We start from the raw sequence: 21172 nt of genomic DNA, 5'->3' as shown, positions 1-21172 counted from the left end.
CATGCTCAGTGATCTGGGAAATTGTGAAAGTAATAGGCCTTCATGTCCTCCTCTGGGAAGTTTATTGAACAAGCTGTTAAAAAAAACTTCAATTGAGTAAATTTTAAGACTTCATTGGCTTTATTCAATGACTTCTGAGTCAAGCAGTATCTCAGTTATTAAGCAGAAGAGAGTTCTGAGAGTTGTGCAAATGGAAGGTTTTTATAGGAAGAAAGGAGAGGCAAGGAAGCCAATCAGCAAAGTATATTTGGGGCAGACAACTTTTTTATTTTTTATTTTTTGGGGAGGGGAGGGACTGCAAGGATTTTATCATGCATATATATATATATATATATATATATATATATATATATATATATATATCTTCTTTCTCTGGGCCAGGGGCAGGAATGGAGAAGGAATAAAATGCAACAGGTTATCACCACATTGCCTACCCCAAAATTCCAGGCTAGTTGATTAAGATTATATTTCTGGGGAAGGCTTTAAGTGCAATTATGTCATGTATTATAGAGGTTTGGTATCATGGGCTTTAGTACAAGTGACATTTTTGGGGCCTGTGGTTTTTCTCTTTAGCACCAGCACATCTGGATTATGTTTCTGGATGCATGCAGTAAGCCTCCTTCCAGCGGGCTCCAGACTTCTTCAGGGCCCTGCAAGAGGAGCAGACAAAATCATGAGTAGGTGAGACTCGGGTCAAAGGAGCTACTTCATGGAACATTTGCTCTTTTACTTAAAACTTTACAACACTATTATTTTCAGCTATATCTGAAAGACCTTTTTCTATCTTGCCCGGTGGAGCGAGTCAAATACACTGACTTATGTTTTAGAAGGTGAGTTCACATTTTCTATATGGAGGAGATTGAGATTTTCTTTTGTTGTATGCTTTTCTGTTGGTGATGGACAGGGAGGCCTGGCGTGCTGCGATTCATGGGGTCACAAAGAGTCGGACACGACTGAGCGGCTGATCTGATCTGATCTGATGCTTTTCTGTACTCCAAAGCATCATTTTCCTTTTCTCCAGTATTAAAAGAAAAAGCTCTGCTGAATCTTTATAAGATAAATCATATATAACTATAAACCAACTCATCCTGTATCCACCTATCTCTCCTACTTTATAAAGTGAAATATTTTTCTAGGCTCTGGTGATACAGCAGTGAATAGGAGTGATGAGAGTCTTGTCCACCTGGAATTCCTGGTCTGCATTGTGAGACACATATTACCCAATATGCTATTTAATCATGATTGTGATAAAGGTCAGACATGAAGAGAACCAAGCATGTGACAGGTGTAGTCTTGGGGGCAAGGGAGGACTGAGATGAAGAAAAGATGTTTCAGGTGAGTTTTGGAGAGTGAATGGAACTTGAGAAGGTGACAGGAGTGGGGTAGCAAGTTGGAAGATTATTCTGGTAGAAGAAAAGGTGACCAAGGATGTGTCATGGTAAGGGGCAGGGAGTTATGTAGCAACTGTAGGGAGGTCAGATGTCTGGAGGGCAGGAAAGGAGGAGGGCAATGGTAGAGAGTGAAGATGGATCACTCTTCAGGGATCTGATCTGACCAGGTCTAGCCCTGCTGGCTTATTTATTCATATTAATAGGATACTTTTTTTTTCCTAATCTTAAAAAAAAAAACACACACAAAATTCAACCAAGCTTTTGGCAGTTAATTTGACAAGCACAGGATCATCTAGGGAACTGTGAATGCTTTAGGATGAGTATGGATTCTCGGTTTCTGTAGGAAGAGTCACCCCTGTCTGTTCCACCAGACCCTACAAGCATCTTAGTTTGCAACGCTGGACCAGATGATTTGAGAGTCCCTCCCACCGATTAAGTTCTAAAGCATGTCAAGACTCTGTGGGTGATACAGACAAATAATACAGAACCCTGGTTTATAAGAAGCTTGAAATTTAGTAGGGTGTCAAGGTATTTTCATTAAGAAGTACCCAGAAAGCAGCAGCTAAATGGTAGAAATGACTGTTATCATTTCTGTGTTAGTGTTGTTCTGTATAGCGCCTCATCTCCATGCTGGGCACATGAATGCTCCTTAATAAACAGCTATTGGCTGAATGATTCATAAAGCAGTGAAGAGTCTGGGAACCAACAGTGAAGGGAAATGAGAGCTGTGGGTTGAGGGACTGTTATTACCTGATAATATCTCCAAATGCCTTCAATATGGACTTATTCACATATGGTAGTCCATGCTTGGCACACAGTGACTTCACCAGAGGTGCCACCTTGTGATAATTATGGTGTGGCATTGTGGGTAATAGACTAGGAAACAGAGAAAGGAGATATAAAACTTCTCAGACCTAAGGAGAAACCCAAAGTTCCCTTTCCCCTTTTACAAAATAAAATGGTATCAGCCACACAGACCCAACCTTGACCTTTCACAATACTTTTGTTTTGGGAAGTTAAAAATCTTGCTGGCAGACTCATCTTATCCCTTAACCCACTACAAGCCTTGTGGGTAGCAGTTGTTTAGGAAGAACTAAGGGAATATGTTTTAGCTCCATCAACTGTTTATTTTTGGCCTGATCAAATGAAAGTATATCATTTAGAACTTTCTACCATTTAGAACTACCCACTCTTTAGAACTACCCAGAGAACTAGAGATACTGAACCGCCCACCCTGCTCCTGCTAATCTCTGTCTTAGTCTCTCTTTCTAACTTCCTTAGCAAGAATAGATGGATGTATATTAAGTCATGGTAAATAGCTAAAAGTCCTAGGAAAGGAATAAGAAGTGAGGAGACATGGATTTTTAATCCCAAGTTTTCATTAGTCAGCCAGATGACTGTCTTGGATATAAACCTCTCCTTCAGTAAAACTATTAGCAATAGTCCTTTTTTTGTTTTGCTGAAATTTTCAAGCCCTAATATGGGAAATAGAATGAAAAAAATTCCATGAACTAATAAAGGTCTTGTTCCTTCTCTGACTATCATAGACTCACATGGTTAGACAAAGAGAATGTGGAAAGCCTTTCCCCTGACACTCTGGAGAAACTGACTCTCAGTGTTTTCACTTGCATCAAGGTGTGAATTACCCACTTCCTCTCTATAACTGACCCATTGGTAAAGGATTTCCAGATGCCATGTAGAAATTGCAGCAGGGACTCCACCTCATTAGTTATTTTGTAAACTTGGCTCTAAAGACACAGATAAGTAAATATTTGAATTATAGCATAGTTAAGTTTGAACACAAGTTGGTTACCCAAGTGTCCTGATTTTTCTTAGGTTTTGCCAACAAAGCAAATGCAAAGACATCACCAATTCCTAAGACCATAGGAATCTGGAAACTGAGTCACTGATATGTTTTCCAAGATTTCACTCCATTTACTTGCAATTGTGACACTTCCTTCATTTCTTTCTTCCCTTATCTATCATTGTTGTTAATTGAAAAATAGCAGCCTTTAGAGAATCCTGGTTCATTTTTTTCCCTTAAGATTGTGAGTCTACTGCTCCTCTCTGGACTATATGGAGGACAGTTATTAGTGACAGCCCTTGCCCTTTATCATAAACTATTTATCTTACTCACTGGTGCTCAATTTGGAAGTTCAAGTGCCCAGTGAACCAGTCATTAAAAAAGGACTGTTCAACATTACAGGTGGTCAAGACCTGCAAAGAAAAAGCCTACATTAGATATAATGAACCCATATCAAACAAGATATTTAGTTATTCTTTTATCTATCATTCAACAAGTGCTGATTGAGTACATATTTTGTGTAACAAACCATGAGGGATAAAAATAAGTCCCAGGTCTCAGGGACCTTACAATTATAAAGGAAATAAGGCATTTTGCTAAGAAGTATTGATAAGGCAACAGATATGAAGAAATGAATAGGATCTGAGAGGACTAAATCACTATCAGCCCTCAAAATCAAGACTAAGATATCATGAGTAAGGACTTCGACAGATGGAAATGAGATTGTAGGACTCTGGTAGAAATTATAGGAGTTTGAATATTATTACCACAGAATAGACTTAAAGGACTTCTAAATGGGGAATAAAGCATACAAGGGCTTAAATCAAGGGTTTTGTGCATAGAAATACATTTATTAATATATACAAGTAGCTTCCTTTTTAATCTATTGTATTTTATTTTGTACAAAGACAGACTGAGAAGTTCATAGGATTCTCCAGACTACTTAGAATGCTTATGAATGTGACTTTTATTCAGTGCCTTTCTAAGATTTAATTCTTGTTAGGGTTGTTGGCATTTTGAATGTTATTTATGCAGTTGCTCTATGTCAGGGTTCCTTGAGTGTACTTTAGAGCACCTTGGAGTCCCTAGGCCACTTTCAGGGGATCTTCAAGGTCAAAATGATCCCCATAATACTTCTGAGACAGTATTTGCCTTTTTTATTCTCATTCATGCATACTTATAGCATGGGTTTTTCCAGAGGCTATTAAACATGGGATGATGTAATCACTCTAATGTTAACTTTTATTGGCTTTATCTTGTTATTCTAAAATTAATTAATAGATATTTTAAAACTCTCAGTTTCAATTTCAAATACAGTAAGTATCAGTGGATATAACCTCCAGCAACGAAAGCTCTTTTATGTCCTCAATAAGTTTTAAGAGTGGTTTCTTGACAAAAAAAGATTGAGAATCACTACTATGTGGAATGTCCACTGAATTTGGAAATGAGCATGGAGAAAGAAGTAGTATGATGACTGGATTCTCCAGTTAATCATGGCACAGCCAGTGTCAGGCTTAAGAGGCAGTGGTATTCTGCATGTATCACAAATCTTTTAATCGTTAACAGCATGCTTGCTGAGAATACTGAGTCTCCTCTCTGGGCCCCAATATCTGTACAATGAAATGAGGGGGATTCCAGGGTTCTTCCTTCTGTTATTCTAGGAGTGTGAGATTCATTGAAAGACTGTACCATATTGAGGCAAGTTTAGTAAAACTTGCTTGTAAAGTGCTGCACAGTAAATGTTTTAATTCTGCATCACAGCTACACAGTTCAGCTGTTTTAGAATGAAAGCTATCATAGAGAATATGTAATGTATGAATGTGGCTGTGTTCCAATAAAACTTTAAAAAAATAAAAACTGGGCTAGATTGTCCCTTGGACTGTAGTTTATTAAGCCTTGGTTAAAAGCCAGGGTTCTAAAATCAAACTGCTGAGGTTTTAAACCTGCTTCTAGGGAACTCTGACTGGTCCACTGGTTAAGACTGTGTGCTTAACACAGGTTTGATCCCTGGTAAGAGAACTGAGACCCTGCATGCCACACAGTATGGCCGAATAAATAAATAAAACCTGCTTCTACTATTAGGTGTGTGATCTTGCACAAGTTATGCAACTTCTTCATACCTCAATGTTATCATTTGTAAAGTGGGAATATTCCGAGCACATAGCTACATGAGATGTAGCAAAACAGTTGACAGTGCCTGGCCCCTGGCAAGCCTCCAATAAACATCATTTGAGGTCAGCAGACGGTAATCAGGATGCTTTGGTGGATGCTTTCCCAGAACAGCATTATTACCTGAGAGCTGAACCAGTCCTGGTTCTCCTTTTTGCTCATTTTCATTGGTACGTGGCTCATCTGGGTAACATATGCAACCCAGGGACTTTCAAGAAGCCTTTAAGAGAATAAGAAGATATGATCACTCCTTGGGGAGTTTCAGTTCCACTCACTGGACTTGTGTAACCACTGGCAGATCTGGCTGAGCAGTAGAGGAAATGGCAGTGACTCAAAGGTTCCAATCATGTGGTGGTTGTTTGTTTTTCATCTTTGCAGACCTTTTATATCTAAAGATGACATACGAGGTATTCAGTCACACTACCTGTCTTGCAGCCTACTGTACCAGAGCAGTGTTCCCAGTATTTTCTGTAGGCACTGGTGCAAGGCTCAGAAGATGCCTAGATAACTGAAGGTCAGGCTTCCCTGGTGGCTCAGTGGTCAAGATTCCATCTGCCAATGCAGGAGATCTGGGTTTGATTCCTGGGTTGGGAAGATCCCCTGGACAAAGAAATGGCAACCAACTCCAGTATTCTTGCCTGTGAAATCCCCAGAGCAGAGCAGCCTGGCAGGCTACAATCCATGGGATCACAAAAGAGTCAGACATGATTTAGTGACTAAAGCAACAACAATTTAAGGATATATGCAATGTGATTAACAGATTGGCTGTTGTCATCAGATAAGACTGGGTACAAGTTCTGATTTGGCACTGCCACTGGCCCTTATTTGCTCTCGAGTAAGTGATTTAATTTCTCTGAATTTTGGTTCTCTTATCATAAAAATGAAATTGATACTATCTACATTGCCTGGTTGTGCACTTTTGATTACATGAAATAAGATAATGCATGTAAAGTGAATGAAGTTGCTCGGTTGTGTCTGACTCTTTGCAACCCCGTGGACAGTAGCCCATCAGCACTTCCATCCATGGAATTTTCCAGGCAAGAATACTGGAGTGTGTTGCCATTTCCTTCTCCAGAGGTTCTTCCTGACCCAGGGATTGAACCTGGGTCTCCCAAAATGCAGGCAGGAGCTTTACTGTCTGAGCCACCAGGGAAGCCCACAATGTAAAGCTTTTAGCAAATTGCCTGATGCATAGTAGCTACCATTATTTTATTAATAGTAATGCAAATGAATGAGGAAGGAGTAAATTGGAAACTTGAAGAGGGTTATTCAGTTTAAAGTCATTTTGATTTGGGGAAAATCTCTAGTTGTAAAATAAATTTTAAAAAATTTGGTCTCCTCTTATCTTTGGTAAGAATTATTATGTCCAGCTGGATTACAGTTTGAAGGACTTGGTGATCAGTCAGAATACAGTTGACCTTTGAGAAACATGCAGGTCCACTTAAATGTGGATATTTTTAAGAAAACACACAGTACTACAAGATTAGTGGTTGCTTGAATCCACAGTTGTGGAACCACATATATGGATAGATGACTATGGAGCTTGAATATCTTTGGATTTTGGTAACTGAGGTGGGTCCAGGGACTAATCCTCCTCAGATGCTGAGGGACTACTATACTGTAATTGGGAATTAATCACTTGGGAAAAAAGGCAAGATTGGGCAAATTTAGTTTCCCAGAAACTCATTCAACTATTTCAGCTGTTTTATCCCACATTTTCTTGAAATGTCTCAGCAATAAGAATGCAGTCTGGTGTCATGATCTGCAAATCTTTGATAATCATAAATAGATAGGATAAGAAAGGAAAGAGGACCATCCAGGCAATAAGAGTAGGAGAATATTATTGTTTTCTTACTTGACTAAATATATGAGCACCATGGTTCCAAAGATTCCATAGAAAGGACCGAATGTGATGAAATGGCAGATATAAAAGGTGCTGACCCAGGCAATGTCCTGCAGAAAGAAGGGCTTGAAAGTTAAGCTAGTGGAAATAAAACTGGCTAAGTCTTATATCCTTATACTCAAGGAAGCTGCATCTGGAAAGGACCAAGTATTTACCTTTCCCCTTTTCTACCAGCCTGATCTAGCTCTAGCAAAGGAATCGAGTTACTCACCTCCCAGTCCCTTCTGCGGTACATCGCTAGAATGGAATCCAGGTTGAAATATACTGGTACAAGAAAGGGGACCCAAGCTGAAAAAAAAAAAAAAAGGAAAAAAAAATCAAGAAGATAGTGAACAAATGAGCAGATATGATTCCTGTGGAGGCTAGTGGGAGTTGATCTCCTAACATGCTACCCCTGGAATATTGCCCCTGAGAAGGATGTAAGGTGGACATCCACAACCACATCCTGGATGCTGCTGGGCTTTTAGAGTCTCTGAGTGTGAACCAGGACTTTGGTTCAAGCTCCCTTAAGGAGACTATGGAAGCTTTGAAGATCTGAGTTATTCTTGATGAAGGCATCCTAGAAGGGCTTCTGCTATGAGCTTTCAAGTTTTCTTGAGGTCCCTGGAATCCTTCAATTCTTCATGATCCTTCATGTTGGGCCCTGTCGCAATATCTTAAGGTGGCAGATACAGAGCAGGCATACTGAGTCTGGCCAGATAGTTATTTACCTGCTTCTCCCCCAGGACCAGTGAAGTTGCCTGGAGCAAGTAGGAATCATATGGAGACCCTTCAGATTTTGACAACTCTCTTCTTGATCAAAATTTAGTGAGATGCTCTGAGTCACCATCCTGACTAGGCTTCAAATGTGACCTATAAATTTTCAGAGTCTGCAAACTGTCAGCACAAATGATTTTCTCCACCCTACACACTAAGAGACTCACACAAATGCTAGAAATAGTTTCCAAGAACAATTCAAGGTTGTGCTCCTGGGATGACACCGACACCTTAAAGTCCCTGCCTTAGAAAGTTCAAGACTGTCCAAATAACTTACTGCTTGTTCAGTAGGCTTCTGACCTTTTCTTCAATCATTTTTTAGAAAACTTACAATTATAAAATTCTTACTGTGTCCCTCTGGGATGGATTGTCCCTGATTCAGAGTGTCTTTCTCAAGGACTTGGGAGTCATCCCTTTGAAGTACAATCTTTGAGGATCAGGCTCTGTCCTCCAGACTCTGGCACGAGACAGATGACCACTGGTGGCCAATGTTTGGGCAAGCCAGATCATCTGCAACACTTTCTCTATCTTAACACTTTTGGCATTTTAGGGTCAGATAATTCTTATTGTTCAGGGCTGTTCTGTGTACTGTAAGACATTTCATAACATCCCTGGCTTCTGCCCCATGGGTGTCAATACCATTCCTCCCTCTTTGTTGGGATAATCAAAAAAGTATCTGTACGCTGTCAAACGTCCCACTGGGGGCAGCAATGCTATTAGTTGAGAACCACTGATCTACAGGAAACATTTGCAATCTTCTCTAATTTGGGTTTGTTTTCCAAATGAGTAAGCATGTTTCAGATGAGCATATTTTGGGGTCCTAAATTTTTCTTCATGAACAATCATCAGTTTGACTTGGTTAAGAACAAATCACTTTTGCTTCTAATATTTTTGTTGGTATTAGCATTCATTATTCAGCTACCCTATTTTCTCTCAAGCCTGGAACATATCCAGACCTGTCTTATTCTCTGTGTGTGTGTGTGTATTTGTCCACTAAAATACCTTGTACAGCTGTATGTTAGCTGTGGGGACAGTCAACTTTCTTCCACACAGAAGCTCTACAGGTGACTTTTATCATGAGACTCTGCTTTTTCGGGCACCTACTGTCAGTGCTTGAGCATTCTTTTCCTAATTTTCCCCCTATCCATAAATCACTATCCTTTTCTTCTTGATAAGTATTGTATTTCATTTATTCAGGATGAGAGTCACAGGTACCAGACCCCTTGATTGGCATCCTGCCTCCCATCCATTCTTGGAGCATCTCCTTCACTGTACAGTAGCCAGAGTGATGAGATGCCCATTAAGAATGCCTAATCACTCTTCTATTTCCCTCTTCAGATTTCACCCAAGTAAGTCTGAAATAAAACATGCTGCTTTTTTGAGGCACAACAAGACATGGGATCGTCTCTCTGTGGGAGGATTTCAGTCATGCCTTCTGGCTTGACAATTGTTTGTTTCGAGGAAATGGGATGATAAGGATTGTGGCTCCCTGGTGACTCACACACATGGAAGTACAGGTGCTGCTTCTCGTAGTTGATGAATTTGATTTTGTTCTTGCCATTCTGAATGAAGAGAGAATAAAACTGAAGTAAGAACAATATTTAAATTAAAAAAAGAAAATGTACATAAACTTTAAAAAATAATTAAATAAATGTATTCATTTGATTATAAAAAAATAAAATAAATGGTCTTACACCATTTTTAAAAAAGAACAATATAGATTTCTGTTATTATACTCAAGGTTGTGTGTGTGTGTATATCTCTGTGCATGTGTGTGCATGTGCATGTGTGTGTGTGCATGTGTGTGTCTCTGTGTGTGCACGTGTGTGTGTGCACATGTCTGTGTCTCTGTGTGTGCAGGTATGTCTGTTTGTGTTTGCACGTGAGTGTGTGTATGCATGCATGTGTGCCTGTGTGTGTGTGTGTGTGTGTGTGTGTGTGTAGAGTCTCTATGGAAAGAGCCATCTGGTCAGAGTTCATTTACTGTCAAACTGAAGGCACTGAGGAACCAGAACTGAAGGTGAAGGAAATATTGTGGTGCCTTTTTCTTTATTTAAATGTGGGCAGTTCTTGCAGGGATGGTTTATTCCATTTGATTTCAGGGATTGTAGTAGTTTATTATCACAAATAATACTATTATCACAAATGGCTCCCATGGGAGCCATTTTGCAATTTTTGCCCTGGTGTGGAATGGAATGGTAATGGAACAGAAATATTTCCTGTAAGTTTTCAATGTCTTCTTCAACCTATGTGCTTAGAATTCTGCTTGAAGCTCAGTCTGCTTGTATCCATTCATCCATTTAACAGATATTTGTTGAATTGTTGTGTAATAAAATACATAGTAATAATATCTAGTATCTACTTCATCTTTCATCCTCTAATTCCATCGTGGATCTCATGCTGTGATTTACTCATTTTAAGGCTTGATAATATATAATCTTACCACCGGGAATTTAAGTCATTTTCTAGGGGTCTTCTTAGTTAATTTAGTCAGTGGCCAAATGCACAAAGGCAGCAAAGATCTTGAGAGGAGGCATAGAAGTAATGGTTTATCTCTATAACCTAAGAGACACTTAATAAACGTTGAGTTGAAGGAATTAATGAATGAATGATAATTCAAATCTCCTCTATAATTTTACCTTATGTTCAGTCAGTTAAAACACTGTGAGCTGTGTTTAACTTTTTGCTTTTCCCATTCTTTTGGTACCTTCCATTCTATATATTTCTTCTGTTATTTGGATATTAGACTTGACCCTTGTTTATCTTACTATCATAAATAAAAATAAATGTCATGGTGATAAAGTAACAATAGTTATTTGCAGTTACTCCCAAGCTTCTGGATATTTAAGTGGTAGGAAACTTGAAAGAGGGAGTCAGTGGGAAACTTTGGAGAGTTGGCAAATGTAGGTGAAGGACTGATTTTTGAGTATGGCTCCAAAGGAGAAGTCTAACTTTTCTGGAGTAAGAGCACAGGACCTGGCCCTAGATGATTAAATTAATACTCATTAAAGGAATGAATGTTTGAAGAAAGTGGTAGAAAGACTGACAGTAAAATGGGAAGAACAGAAACATTTAGGGCTTATCAGAATTAGTTTTGTTGCAAAACAATTAAATTTAGAGATTAAATGATTGTAAGTAATGTGGTTTCCGTTGGCTTTCAAATTATAGTAAACAGAAACCTAAGGCTCGAAGGATATGTCTCTCGAACGATGGAGAAGTGATGGTGTCTCCATCCTCTGTGAAGAGGCAGAGTGTGAACTGGATACAGTTTTACAGAAGGGGCTTCTGGAGGGGGCCAGGCTGCCTCATGAACTCCAGGGAGACGTCTCCATTGCTGTGAGGGATTGAGGCGAGAAGTCAAAGTGTCATAAGTTTAGTGATCAGCCAAGGAGTTCACAGGGATTCCCTGGTGGCTCAGACTGTAAAGTCTGCCTGTGATGTGAGAGACCCAGGTTGGATCCCTGGAGAAGGAAATGACAACCCACTCCAGTATTCTTGCCTGGAAAATCCCATGGGTGGAGGAGCCTGGGGGGCTACAGTCCATAGGGTCGCAAAGAGTCAGACACGACTGATTGACTTCACTTAAGGAGTTTGCAAACTTCAGAGAGCTCTGACTTGTTTGTGGAGTCATTGTGAAGGACAACTGACTGAAGACTACAGTCAGGGTTTCTTTCTTTCTTTTATTTTCTTTATATCTTGGCAGGAGACTTTTCCCTAATTGGAAGAAGGTTGTCTTCCAAAACTGGGAAAACCTATTTTGAGAAAGTTGCACAATTCTGGTTACCACAAATTTCCCACAGCAACTGACCAAGCTACACTCCCTTGTTTTTAGAAAGCTCCTAAATTCTTCCAGAAGGAGATAGAGCCTCTTCCTAAGCACTTAATTCTCAGGATCCATCATTTCCTCTTAAGGAAAGATACCTTTATCTGGTTATCCTTATGCCTTCTATCTTGAAAGCAGACTATAAACATCTTGGTAATAATCCTTACATGTTGGTTTTTAAGCTGAGGTTTAAGAAAGTCAACAGCTGAGACATCCTGGAGTTTGCCTTCCTTTTACTTTTCCTTAAGAAGTCGGAATTAGTGGCGAGGTCCTGTGTATTATGAAGCATTTGAACTGAGTTTCATGTATAAATGAACCAAAATGAACCTAAACTAATAATAACAGCTTAGTTTCTTCCAACAGTTAGAATTAGTTGACATAACTAGATATGTAGATGTTTCATGATTTAGCACTTGTTGAATGTACTGCCCTGCTTTCTATGAGTGATTTAGCCTGAATGACTTTTAAGATCATGAAGTCATCCATTCCACATTTTCCTCTTTTCTTACAACACCAGATTCACTTATTTAAAATCTATATCCTGGACTTAAAAGAAGAAGAGATGCTCTGAAAACATGCTTGAAACCAGAATCTCTAGCCTGATCTCCTCAAAACAAAGGTGTAGACCTTTCCAAGAACCACTTCCTGAAACATTTCTCTAGTGCTTAGGATTCCTAAATATACCTTGACAGGTTGTAAATCTCCAATAACAAAAAATGGGCCTACGTCAATATCTGGGTCTTTGGAGTAGATATTTGGTTTTACATGGTGTTGGAAGTGCCGATTATTCCACCATTTTGCAGATATGCCCTGAGGAGAAAAGAACATTCATTAGCTGCAACATTTGTCTCCTGAAATGTCTTTCATTATCAGAGTTTTCCAAAACTAAAGAAAATCAACCTTGAATATTCATTGGAAGGACTGATGCTGAAGCTGAAGCTCCAGTACTGACCACCTGATGTGAAGAGCCAACTCACTGGAAAAGACCCTGATGCTGGGAAAGACTGAGGGAAGGAAGAAAAGGGGATGACAGAGAATGAGATGGTTGGATGATATCACCGATTCAATGGACATGAGTCTGAGCAAACTTTATGAACTCGTAATGGACAGGGAAGCCTTGTGTGCTGTGTTTATGGGGTCACAATGAGTCGGATATGACTAGCACCTGAATAGTAACAATCAGAGTTTTCTGCCTACATCTCCAAAGTTTAATTAGGATATAGATTCCTGGAACATGCAGCACCCCCTCATTCCTGGGTCACAGAATGATTAATTGCTTAGAGGCTCTAAAAGCTTACCAGCAAATAATTATCTTACCCAGGAACACAAATTCCAGGTTAAAACAACTCTTGATAATGAAGAAGAATAAAAACCATTGAAATGAAATGTTTTTCCATCTTTCTTTCTTTTTTTTTTTTTTTTGTCCTCCTTTTAAAAAGAAACATGAACTAGGTAGAGCAGAGACTGGACATCTTATTTTATAAATAAAGAAACTTCAGCTCTAAAACTAATTAGTTCTGGGGGGGAAATGGCCCCAGGGTTCCTACTTCAATGAATATTTTAAAGAGTCATGAATCTGAAGTCATCTCCTCTGGGGGCTTGCCTCTGATCATCACATGTTCAAGTTTCAATGATCTCATTAAATATAAAAGAATAAAAGTATTTTAGTTGATGCTGAGCTCATGTCATCTCTGATTAAGTTGTTTAGGACTTTTTTTTTTCTTTCAGTGAAAATCTGAAGGTTTTAACAGAGAAAAGGATTTGTAAGCATATCAACTTACTTGCATCCACTGGATGTATAAACGCATCTGTGTGGTTTGGGAAAATTATGTACCCTTTGATGTTCAGTTTCATCTTCAGTAAATATAGTATAATTTAATGACATTTACCTACATGGGTTGTTTAAGGAGGCATGAGTTGCTGTATGTAGAATGCTGGCATATTGAGATATTAAATTTCTCTTTCCTTGCCATACTATGTTAATCATTTATAGAAGAATAAGCAATAGTCATAGCTTTTACTGAATATATGACATCTCTCAAAAATTGATTAATGTGTATTTTAGATCTGAAGTGCTCAACAGAGTAGGCCTTATCTGTGTGTGGCCACTGAGCACTTAATAAGTGACCAGTCAAACATACTTATAATACATACTAGATTCAAAGCCTCAGAATGAAAAAAGAAATGTAAAATATTTTAATAATTTTTATATTTCTTTCATGTTAGAATGAAAATATTTAAAATATATACAGGAATAATAAAGTTGGAAGAGGGTATTTGCTGTGACCAGTGTGTTCTCTTGGCAAAATTCTGTTGGCTTTTGCCCTGTTTCATTCACCCCAAGGTCAAACTTGTCTGTTATGCCAGGTGTCTCTTGATTTCCTACTTTTACATTCCAGTCCCCTATGATGAAAAGGACATCTTTTTTCTGTTTTAGTTCTAGAAGGTCTTATAGGTCTTCACAGAACCATTCAACTTCAGCTTCTTCAGTGTTACTGGTTGGGGCATACTTTGATTACTGTGACACTGAATGATTTGCCTTGGAAACGAACAGAGATCATTCTTTCATTTTTGAGATTGTGTCCAAGTACTGCATTTAGGACTCTTGTTGATTATGAGGGTTATTCCATTTCTTCTAAGGAATTTCTGCCCACAGTAGTAGATATAATGGTCATCTGAATTAAATTTGCCCAGTCTGGTCCATTTTAGTTTACTGATTTCTAAAATGTCGATGCTCACTCTTGCCATCTTCTGTTTGACCACTCCCAATTTGCCTTGATTCATGGACCTAACATTCCAGGTTCCTATGTAATATCGCTCTTTACACCATTGGATTTCATTTCCACCACCAGTCACATCCATAGTTCAGCATTGTTTTCACTTTGGCTCCATCTCTTCATTCTTGCTGGAGTTATTTCTTCACTCTTCTCCAGTAGCATATTGAGTACCTACCGATCTGGGAGTTCATCTTTCAGTGTCATATCTTTTTGCCATTTCATAATGTTCATGGGGTTATCAAGGCAAGAATACTTAAATGGAGTACAAAATGAAGCAGGGCAAAGGCTAGCAGAGTTAGTTAGACTTGGATTACTGTGATTGTAAATGGTTTGCCTTGGAAACGAACGGAGATAATTCTGTCCTTTGGTTTCTCACCAAATCCTAGAACATCATAGAAAGGCTGATATCCAGTTGAGGTCCTAGTTTTAGAGATGAGAACACTGAGAGCCAGAGAGAGAATCTGACTTGTTCAGGGTTGCACAGTGAGCGTTAGAGCCAGGGCTAAAACCCACTTTCATCAACCCTTGTACTATATCTAGTTTCATTCTTCTAACCGTCTATCCATCCATCGTTCCATCCATCCATCCATTCCTTCATGCATTCCACAAGTGCTTATTGAAGGCCTACTGTGTGTTAGGCACTCTGTTAGGCACTGCATTTCAGGGATGCATAGGATAGTGTTCCTGTCCTCCTGGAGCCTATCTGAGGGGGATAAGACCAACTGCCCCCGCTTTTTCCAGCAATCTGGGTTTTGCAACCCTCAACTCTTAAACAGAGCCATCTAACTTTCCGTGGTTTCTCTCTTTTGTTAAACTTTTATCTATTCTTCATATTTTCTTTTATTTATAAATCATCCTCCTAGGATTAAATGGTTTGCTGGATTCCCCTAGCCTCCCAGAAGTACATGTCTGGACCCCTTCTAAGAATATCTCTACTCATGACTTTATAGGGTATATCTCCTGAGAGGTGGTTCTTTAATGGTGTACCAGGGATTGGGCCAAATAGTTTACTGACTAAGAAAAAACAGAACTTCTTAAGTAAAAATTAACCTTTTCTCCTAAACATTTAAAATTCTAATTTTAGCATATATGTTATAATTTTATGTGTGTGTGTGTGTATAGTCACTACATTGTTATTATATTTACATCTACTTGTGGGGTGTGTAGTAACATCCATTGCTGAAAAGTGTATGTAGAAACCATTGCTTAGTGAAATGACTTTCAGAATCCCATCATACTCCTGGAACATTCTCTACCTTGAGATGACTCATCACAAATTTTTGCATCAGGCGGTTCCACTTGGGCTTCTTAAATATGCATAGGTGTCGTGTGTCATGCTGCAGAAATGAACCCTGAGCCTAGAAGAGATAGGGTTACTGTCAGAGAAGTTGACAAGTTAAGAAGAAAGTAGTAAGTGAGCCCACTGGTAGATTTGGGAACCCATGGGAATATTGCGAGATCTCTGTGTGTATCTGTCACACTTGCTGTGTTCTTTTCCATCTCTGTGCCTTTTTACAAGTGTTAGGGTTAGCCAACAATACTCTTCTCTCCACTGTCAAAATCTTCCAGTGTGGAATGGAAGGAGGATGTCTTTGGAGTCAGGCTGACTAGGGTTCTAAACTGTCCTTCACCACTTTATAAGTTATACAACTCTTGGCAAGCTAGTCGGTACCTCTGAACTCAGTTCTTTGAGAAGCAGGGATTATAATATATCTTGCTCATCCTGCTGTTTTGCAGCCAAAATACATGTAAAATTCCTGATAATGCTAAGCAGTCAAATATTTGTTTCCTTTCTTGATTTCAAAAGTTGCTTTTCAAAGAATAAAGCAAGTTGACTTTTCAAGAAAAAAAATGAGCAGATAAAATTTTGTAGTTGACACTGATGTTAATTCTCCATGAAATCATCCCCAATTGCCTCAATTAGAATTAGATGCCTCTTTCTGCTCCAACAGCACATGCTTGTTTCTTTTCCTTCTGCTTTGTATCCTGTCTAGATAATTCAATGACCAGTTCCTCCCCTGGATGACTGTTTCCCAAGGGCAGGGTCAGGTACACTTCCCTTTGTGTCCACAATACAGTGTTGTGGTCATAGAAGGCCATCTTCAGAGATCTATGTTTCATTCAAAGGATTTATCAATTGCCCTACTACACGCCAGTTGCTGATTGCCATTTCTGGTAGAATACATAATCCTTCAGTTCAGTTCAGTCGCTCAGTCATGTCCGACTCTTTGCGACCCCAGGAATCGCAGCACACCAGGCCTCCCTCTCCAACACCAACTCCCGGAGTTCACTGAGACTCACATCCATCGAGTCAGTGATGCCATCCAGCCATCTCATCCTCCGTGGTCCCCTTCTCCTCCTGCCCCCAATCCCTCCCAGCATCAGAGGGAGGGATTGTTCCAATGAGTCAACTCTTCACATGAGGTGGCCAAAGTACTGGAGCTTCAGCTTTAGCATCATTCCTTCCAAAGAACACCCAGGGCTGATCTCCTTCAGAATGGACTGGTTGGATCTCCTTGCAGTCCAAGGGACTCTCAAGAGTCTTCTCCAACACCACAGTTCAAAAGCATCAATTTTTTGGCGCTCATGCTTCTTCATATTCCAACTCTCACATCCATACATGACCACTGGAAAAACCATCCTATTATCATGTAATAATAAATAAACTCTCTTCATAGACTGGTGTATTGATAAGTATTGGTGAAATGAGGCTTTTGGCTAGGGTCTCAGGTAATTTTTTTAAAAAATACAGATATATAACTTCTTTTTAGTCGAATCTTTTATTATGAAACAGCATGTATAAATAGTTTATATATATATATATATATATATATATATATGTATATATCAGTATAAATTAATGTGGGGCTTCCTTTCTTCATGGTGGTTAGACAGTAAAGAATCTGCTTGCAATGTGGGAGACTCGGATTTGATCCCGGGGTCAGGAAGATTCTCTGGTAAAGGGAATGGCAACCTACTCTAGTATTTTTGCCCGAAGAAATCCATGGACAGAGGAGCCAGTTACAGTTGGTGGGGTCAAAAAAGGTTGGAAACAACTGAGCGATTGAAAAGAAAACAAAATAAGTTCACATATGTGCCTATAGTCTTAATAAAATCATTGAACAACCATTAAAAATGTTGGTTGGTTAATGAATGAAAGACAAAGGTGAAAATTACATGGCCTAGAATGAATTTCAGTTACTGACATTGTGTGGATAATGTCAGGGAAAGAGCAGCAACTGTCAAGGATATTTACCATGTGCCAGTCTCTGTGCTAGGTACTTTACAGAGTAACTTGTTTAGTTCTCCTCAGAATATTTCGATAAAAAATTGTTGCCCCATGTTACAGATAAGAGAAGTGGGGCCCAGTGGGTTTTGATAACTTAGCTTGCCAGAAAGTGCCAGGCAGTCACTGACACCAGTGTAAAGAGAGAAGAAAAATTGTGAGGCTTCCCACAGAGCCACTGCCTGGGCTTAAGATACCTACTTACCTGAGCAACCGTGAGAAGAAAAGAAATGAATATTGTGATAAGCCAGCCACTGCCAAAATGCCACACTATTACCCAAGCCAGGACCTCCAAAATCAAGACCTGGGCGAGGTGAAGGAAGAAGAACCCCAGGTTGGCATTGAACATATTCAAGGTCTCTAATGTCCTCCGCAGTTCTTGGAAATCTTCCACCAACCGGGACTGTGAGATAAGCATGCAAGAAAGGAATTAGTTCCTTCACTGGAGAGGAAGCACAGATGAGCATAATTATTAATCTACTTTATCAATGCATGATACCTTAATTTTATGAATAGACATTTATTTATTTAATAAATATAATTAGGTATAATTTAAACAAAAAAACTAAACCTTTACCCCAAGACACATATTAATCAAATTAACAAAGATCAAACACAAAGAACAAATATTAAAAGCAGCAAGGGAAAAACAACAAATAACACACAAGGGAATTCCCATAAGGATAACAGCTGATCTTTCAATAGAAACTCTTCAAACCAGGAGGGAAAGGCAAGACATACTTAAAATGATGAAAGAAAATAACCTACAGCCCAGATTATTGTACCCAGCAAGGATCTCATTCAAGTATGAAGGAGAAATCAAAAGCTTTTCAGACAAGCAAAAGCTGAGAGAATTCTGCACCACCAAACCAGCTCTCCAACAAATAATAAAGGATATTCTCTAGAGCCGAAACACAAAATCGGTGTATAAATTCGAACCCAAAACAATAAAGTAAATGGCAACCAGATCATACTTATCAGTAATTACCTTAAACGTAAATGGGTTGAATGCCCCAACCAAAAGACAAAGACGGGCTGAATGGACACAAAAACAAGACCCCTACATATGTTGTCTACAAGAGACCCACCTCAAAACAGGGGACACATACAGACAGAAAGTGAAGGGCTGGAAAAAGATTTTCCATGCAAATAGGGACCAAAAGAAAGCAGGAGTAGCAATACTCATATCAGATAAAATAGGCTTTAAAACAAAGGCTGTGAAAAGAGACAAAGAAGGTCACTACATAATGATCAAAGGATCAATCCAAGAAGAAGATATAACAATTATAAATATATATGCACCCAACACGGGAGCACCACAGTATGTAAGACAAATGCTAACAAGTATGAAAGGAGAAATTAACAATAACACAATAATAGTGGGAGACTTTAATACCCCACTCACACCTATGGATAGATCAACTAAACAGAAAATTAACAAGAAAACACAAACTTTAAACGATACAATAGACCAGTTAGACCTAATTGATATCTATAGGACATTTCATCCCAAAACAATGAATTTCACCTTTTTCTCAAGCGCACATGGAACCTTATCCAGGATAGATCACATCCTGGGCCATAAAGCTAGCCTTGGTAAATTCAATAAAATAGAAATCATTCCAAGCATTTTTTCTGACCACAATGCAGTAAGATTAGATCTCAATTACAGGAGAAAAACGATTAAAAATTCCAACATATGGAGGCTGAAAAACACGCAGCTGAATAACCAACAAATCACAGAAGAAATAAAAAAAGAAATCAAAATTTGCATAGAAACGAATGAAAATGAAAACACAACAACCCAAAACCTGTGGGACACGGTAAAAGCAGTCCTAAGGGGAAAGTTCATAGCAATACAGGCACACCTCAAGAAACAAGAAAAAAGTCAAATAAATAACCTAACCCTACACCTAAAGCAACTAGAAAAGGAAGAAATGAAGAACCCCAGGGTTAGTAGAAGGAAAGAAATCATAAAAATTAGAGCAGAAATAAATGCAAAAGAAACAAAAGAGACCATAGCAAAAATCAACAAAACCAAAAGCTGGTTCTTTGAAAGGATAAATAAAATTGACAAACCATTAGCCAGACTCATCAAGAAACAAAGGGAGAAAAATCAAATCAACAAAATTAGAAACGAAAATGGAGAGATCACAACAGACAACACAGAAATACAAAGGATCATAAGAGACTACTATCAACAATTATATGGCAATAAAATGTACAACGTGGAAGAAATGGACAAATTCTTAGAAAAGTACAACTTTCCAAAACTCGACCAGGAAGAAGTAGAAAATCTTAACAGACCCATCACAAGCACGGAAATTGAAACTGTAATCAAAAATCTTCCAGCAAACAAAAGCCCTGGTCCAGACGGCTTCACAGCTGAATTCTACCAAAAATTTAGTGAAGAGCTAACACCTATCCTGCTCAAACTCTTCCAAAAAATTGCAGAGGAAGGTAAACTTCCAAACTCATTCTATGAGGCCACCATCACCCTAATACCAAAACCTGACAAAGATCCCACAAAAAAAGAAAACTACAGGCCAATATCACTGATGAACATAGATGCAAAAATCCTTAACAAAATTCTAGCAATCAGAATCCAACAACACATTAAAAAGATCATACACCATGATCAAGTGGGCTTTATCCCAGGGATGCAAGGATTCTTCAATATCCACAAATCAATCAATGTAATACACCACATTAACAAATTGAAAAATAAAAACCATATGATTATCTCAATAGATGCAGAGAAAGCCTTTGACAAAATTCAACATCCATTTATGATAAGAACTCTCCAGAAAGCAGGAATAGAAGGAACATACCTCAACATAATAAAAGCTATATATGACAAACCCACAGCAAACATTATCCTCAATGGTGAAAAATCGAAAGCATTTCCTCTAAAGTCAGGAACAAGACAAGGGTGCCCACTTTCACCATTACTACTCAACATAGTTTTGGAAGTTTTGGCCACAGCAATCAGAGCAGAAAAAGAAATAAAAGGAATCCAAACTGGAAAAGAAGAAGTAAAACTCTCACTATTTGCAGATGACATGATCCTCTACATAGAAAACCCTAAAGACTCCACCAGAAAATTACTAGAGCTAATCAATGACTATAGTAAAGTTGCAGGATATAAAATCAACACACAGAAATCCCTTGCATTCCTATACACTAATAATGAGAAAACAGAAAGAGAAATTAAGGAAACAATTCCATTCACCATTGCAACTGAAAGAATAAAATACTTAGGA

General features: G+C 38.6%; 1 protein-coding gene across 1 annotated transcript in view; it reads right to left on the bottom strand.

Moving 5' to 3' along the window:
- Window positions 1–421: 421 nt before the first annotated feature.
- The window catches only part of LOC147358664 (fatty acid desaturase 2-like protein FADS2B), a 32586-nt gene continuing 11835 nt past the window's right edge, over window positions 422–21172 (bottom strand). The window contains exons 2-11 of the mRNA XM_086338206.1: window positions 18115–18312; window positions 15880–15981; window positions 12531–12656; window positions 9525–9585; window positions 7479–7555; window positions 7220–7317; window positions 5488–5584; window positions 3529–3608; window positions 2142–2267; window positions 422–650 (exon numbers count right to left, since the gene is read on the bottom strand). Of these exons, the coding sequence (XP_086194332.1) occupies window positions 590–650; window positions 2142–2267; window positions 3529–3608; window positions 5488–5584; window positions 7220–7317; window positions 7479–7555; window positions 9525–9585; window positions 12531–12656; window positions 15880–15981; window positions 18115–18312 (1026 nt within the window). The 3' untranslated portion in view covers window positions 422–589. The remainder of the gene's footprint in view (window positions 651–2141; window positions 2268–3528; window positions 3609–5487; window positions 5585–7219; window positions 7318–7478; window positions 7556–9524; window positions 9586–12530; window positions 12657–15879; window positions 15982–18114; window positions 18313–21172) is intronic.

This window comes from Bos grunniens, chromosome 15 (assembly GCF_055505025.1).
Source record: "Bos grunniens cultivar Pamir isolate PY7600 chromosome 15, Bosgru_T2T1.0, whole genome shotgun sequence".
NCBI classification, from domain to species: Eukaryota; Metazoa; Chordata; class Mammalia; order Artiodactyla; family Bovidae; genus Bos; species Bos grunniens.
This window is presented reverse-complemented; position numbering and strand designations above follow the sequence as displayed.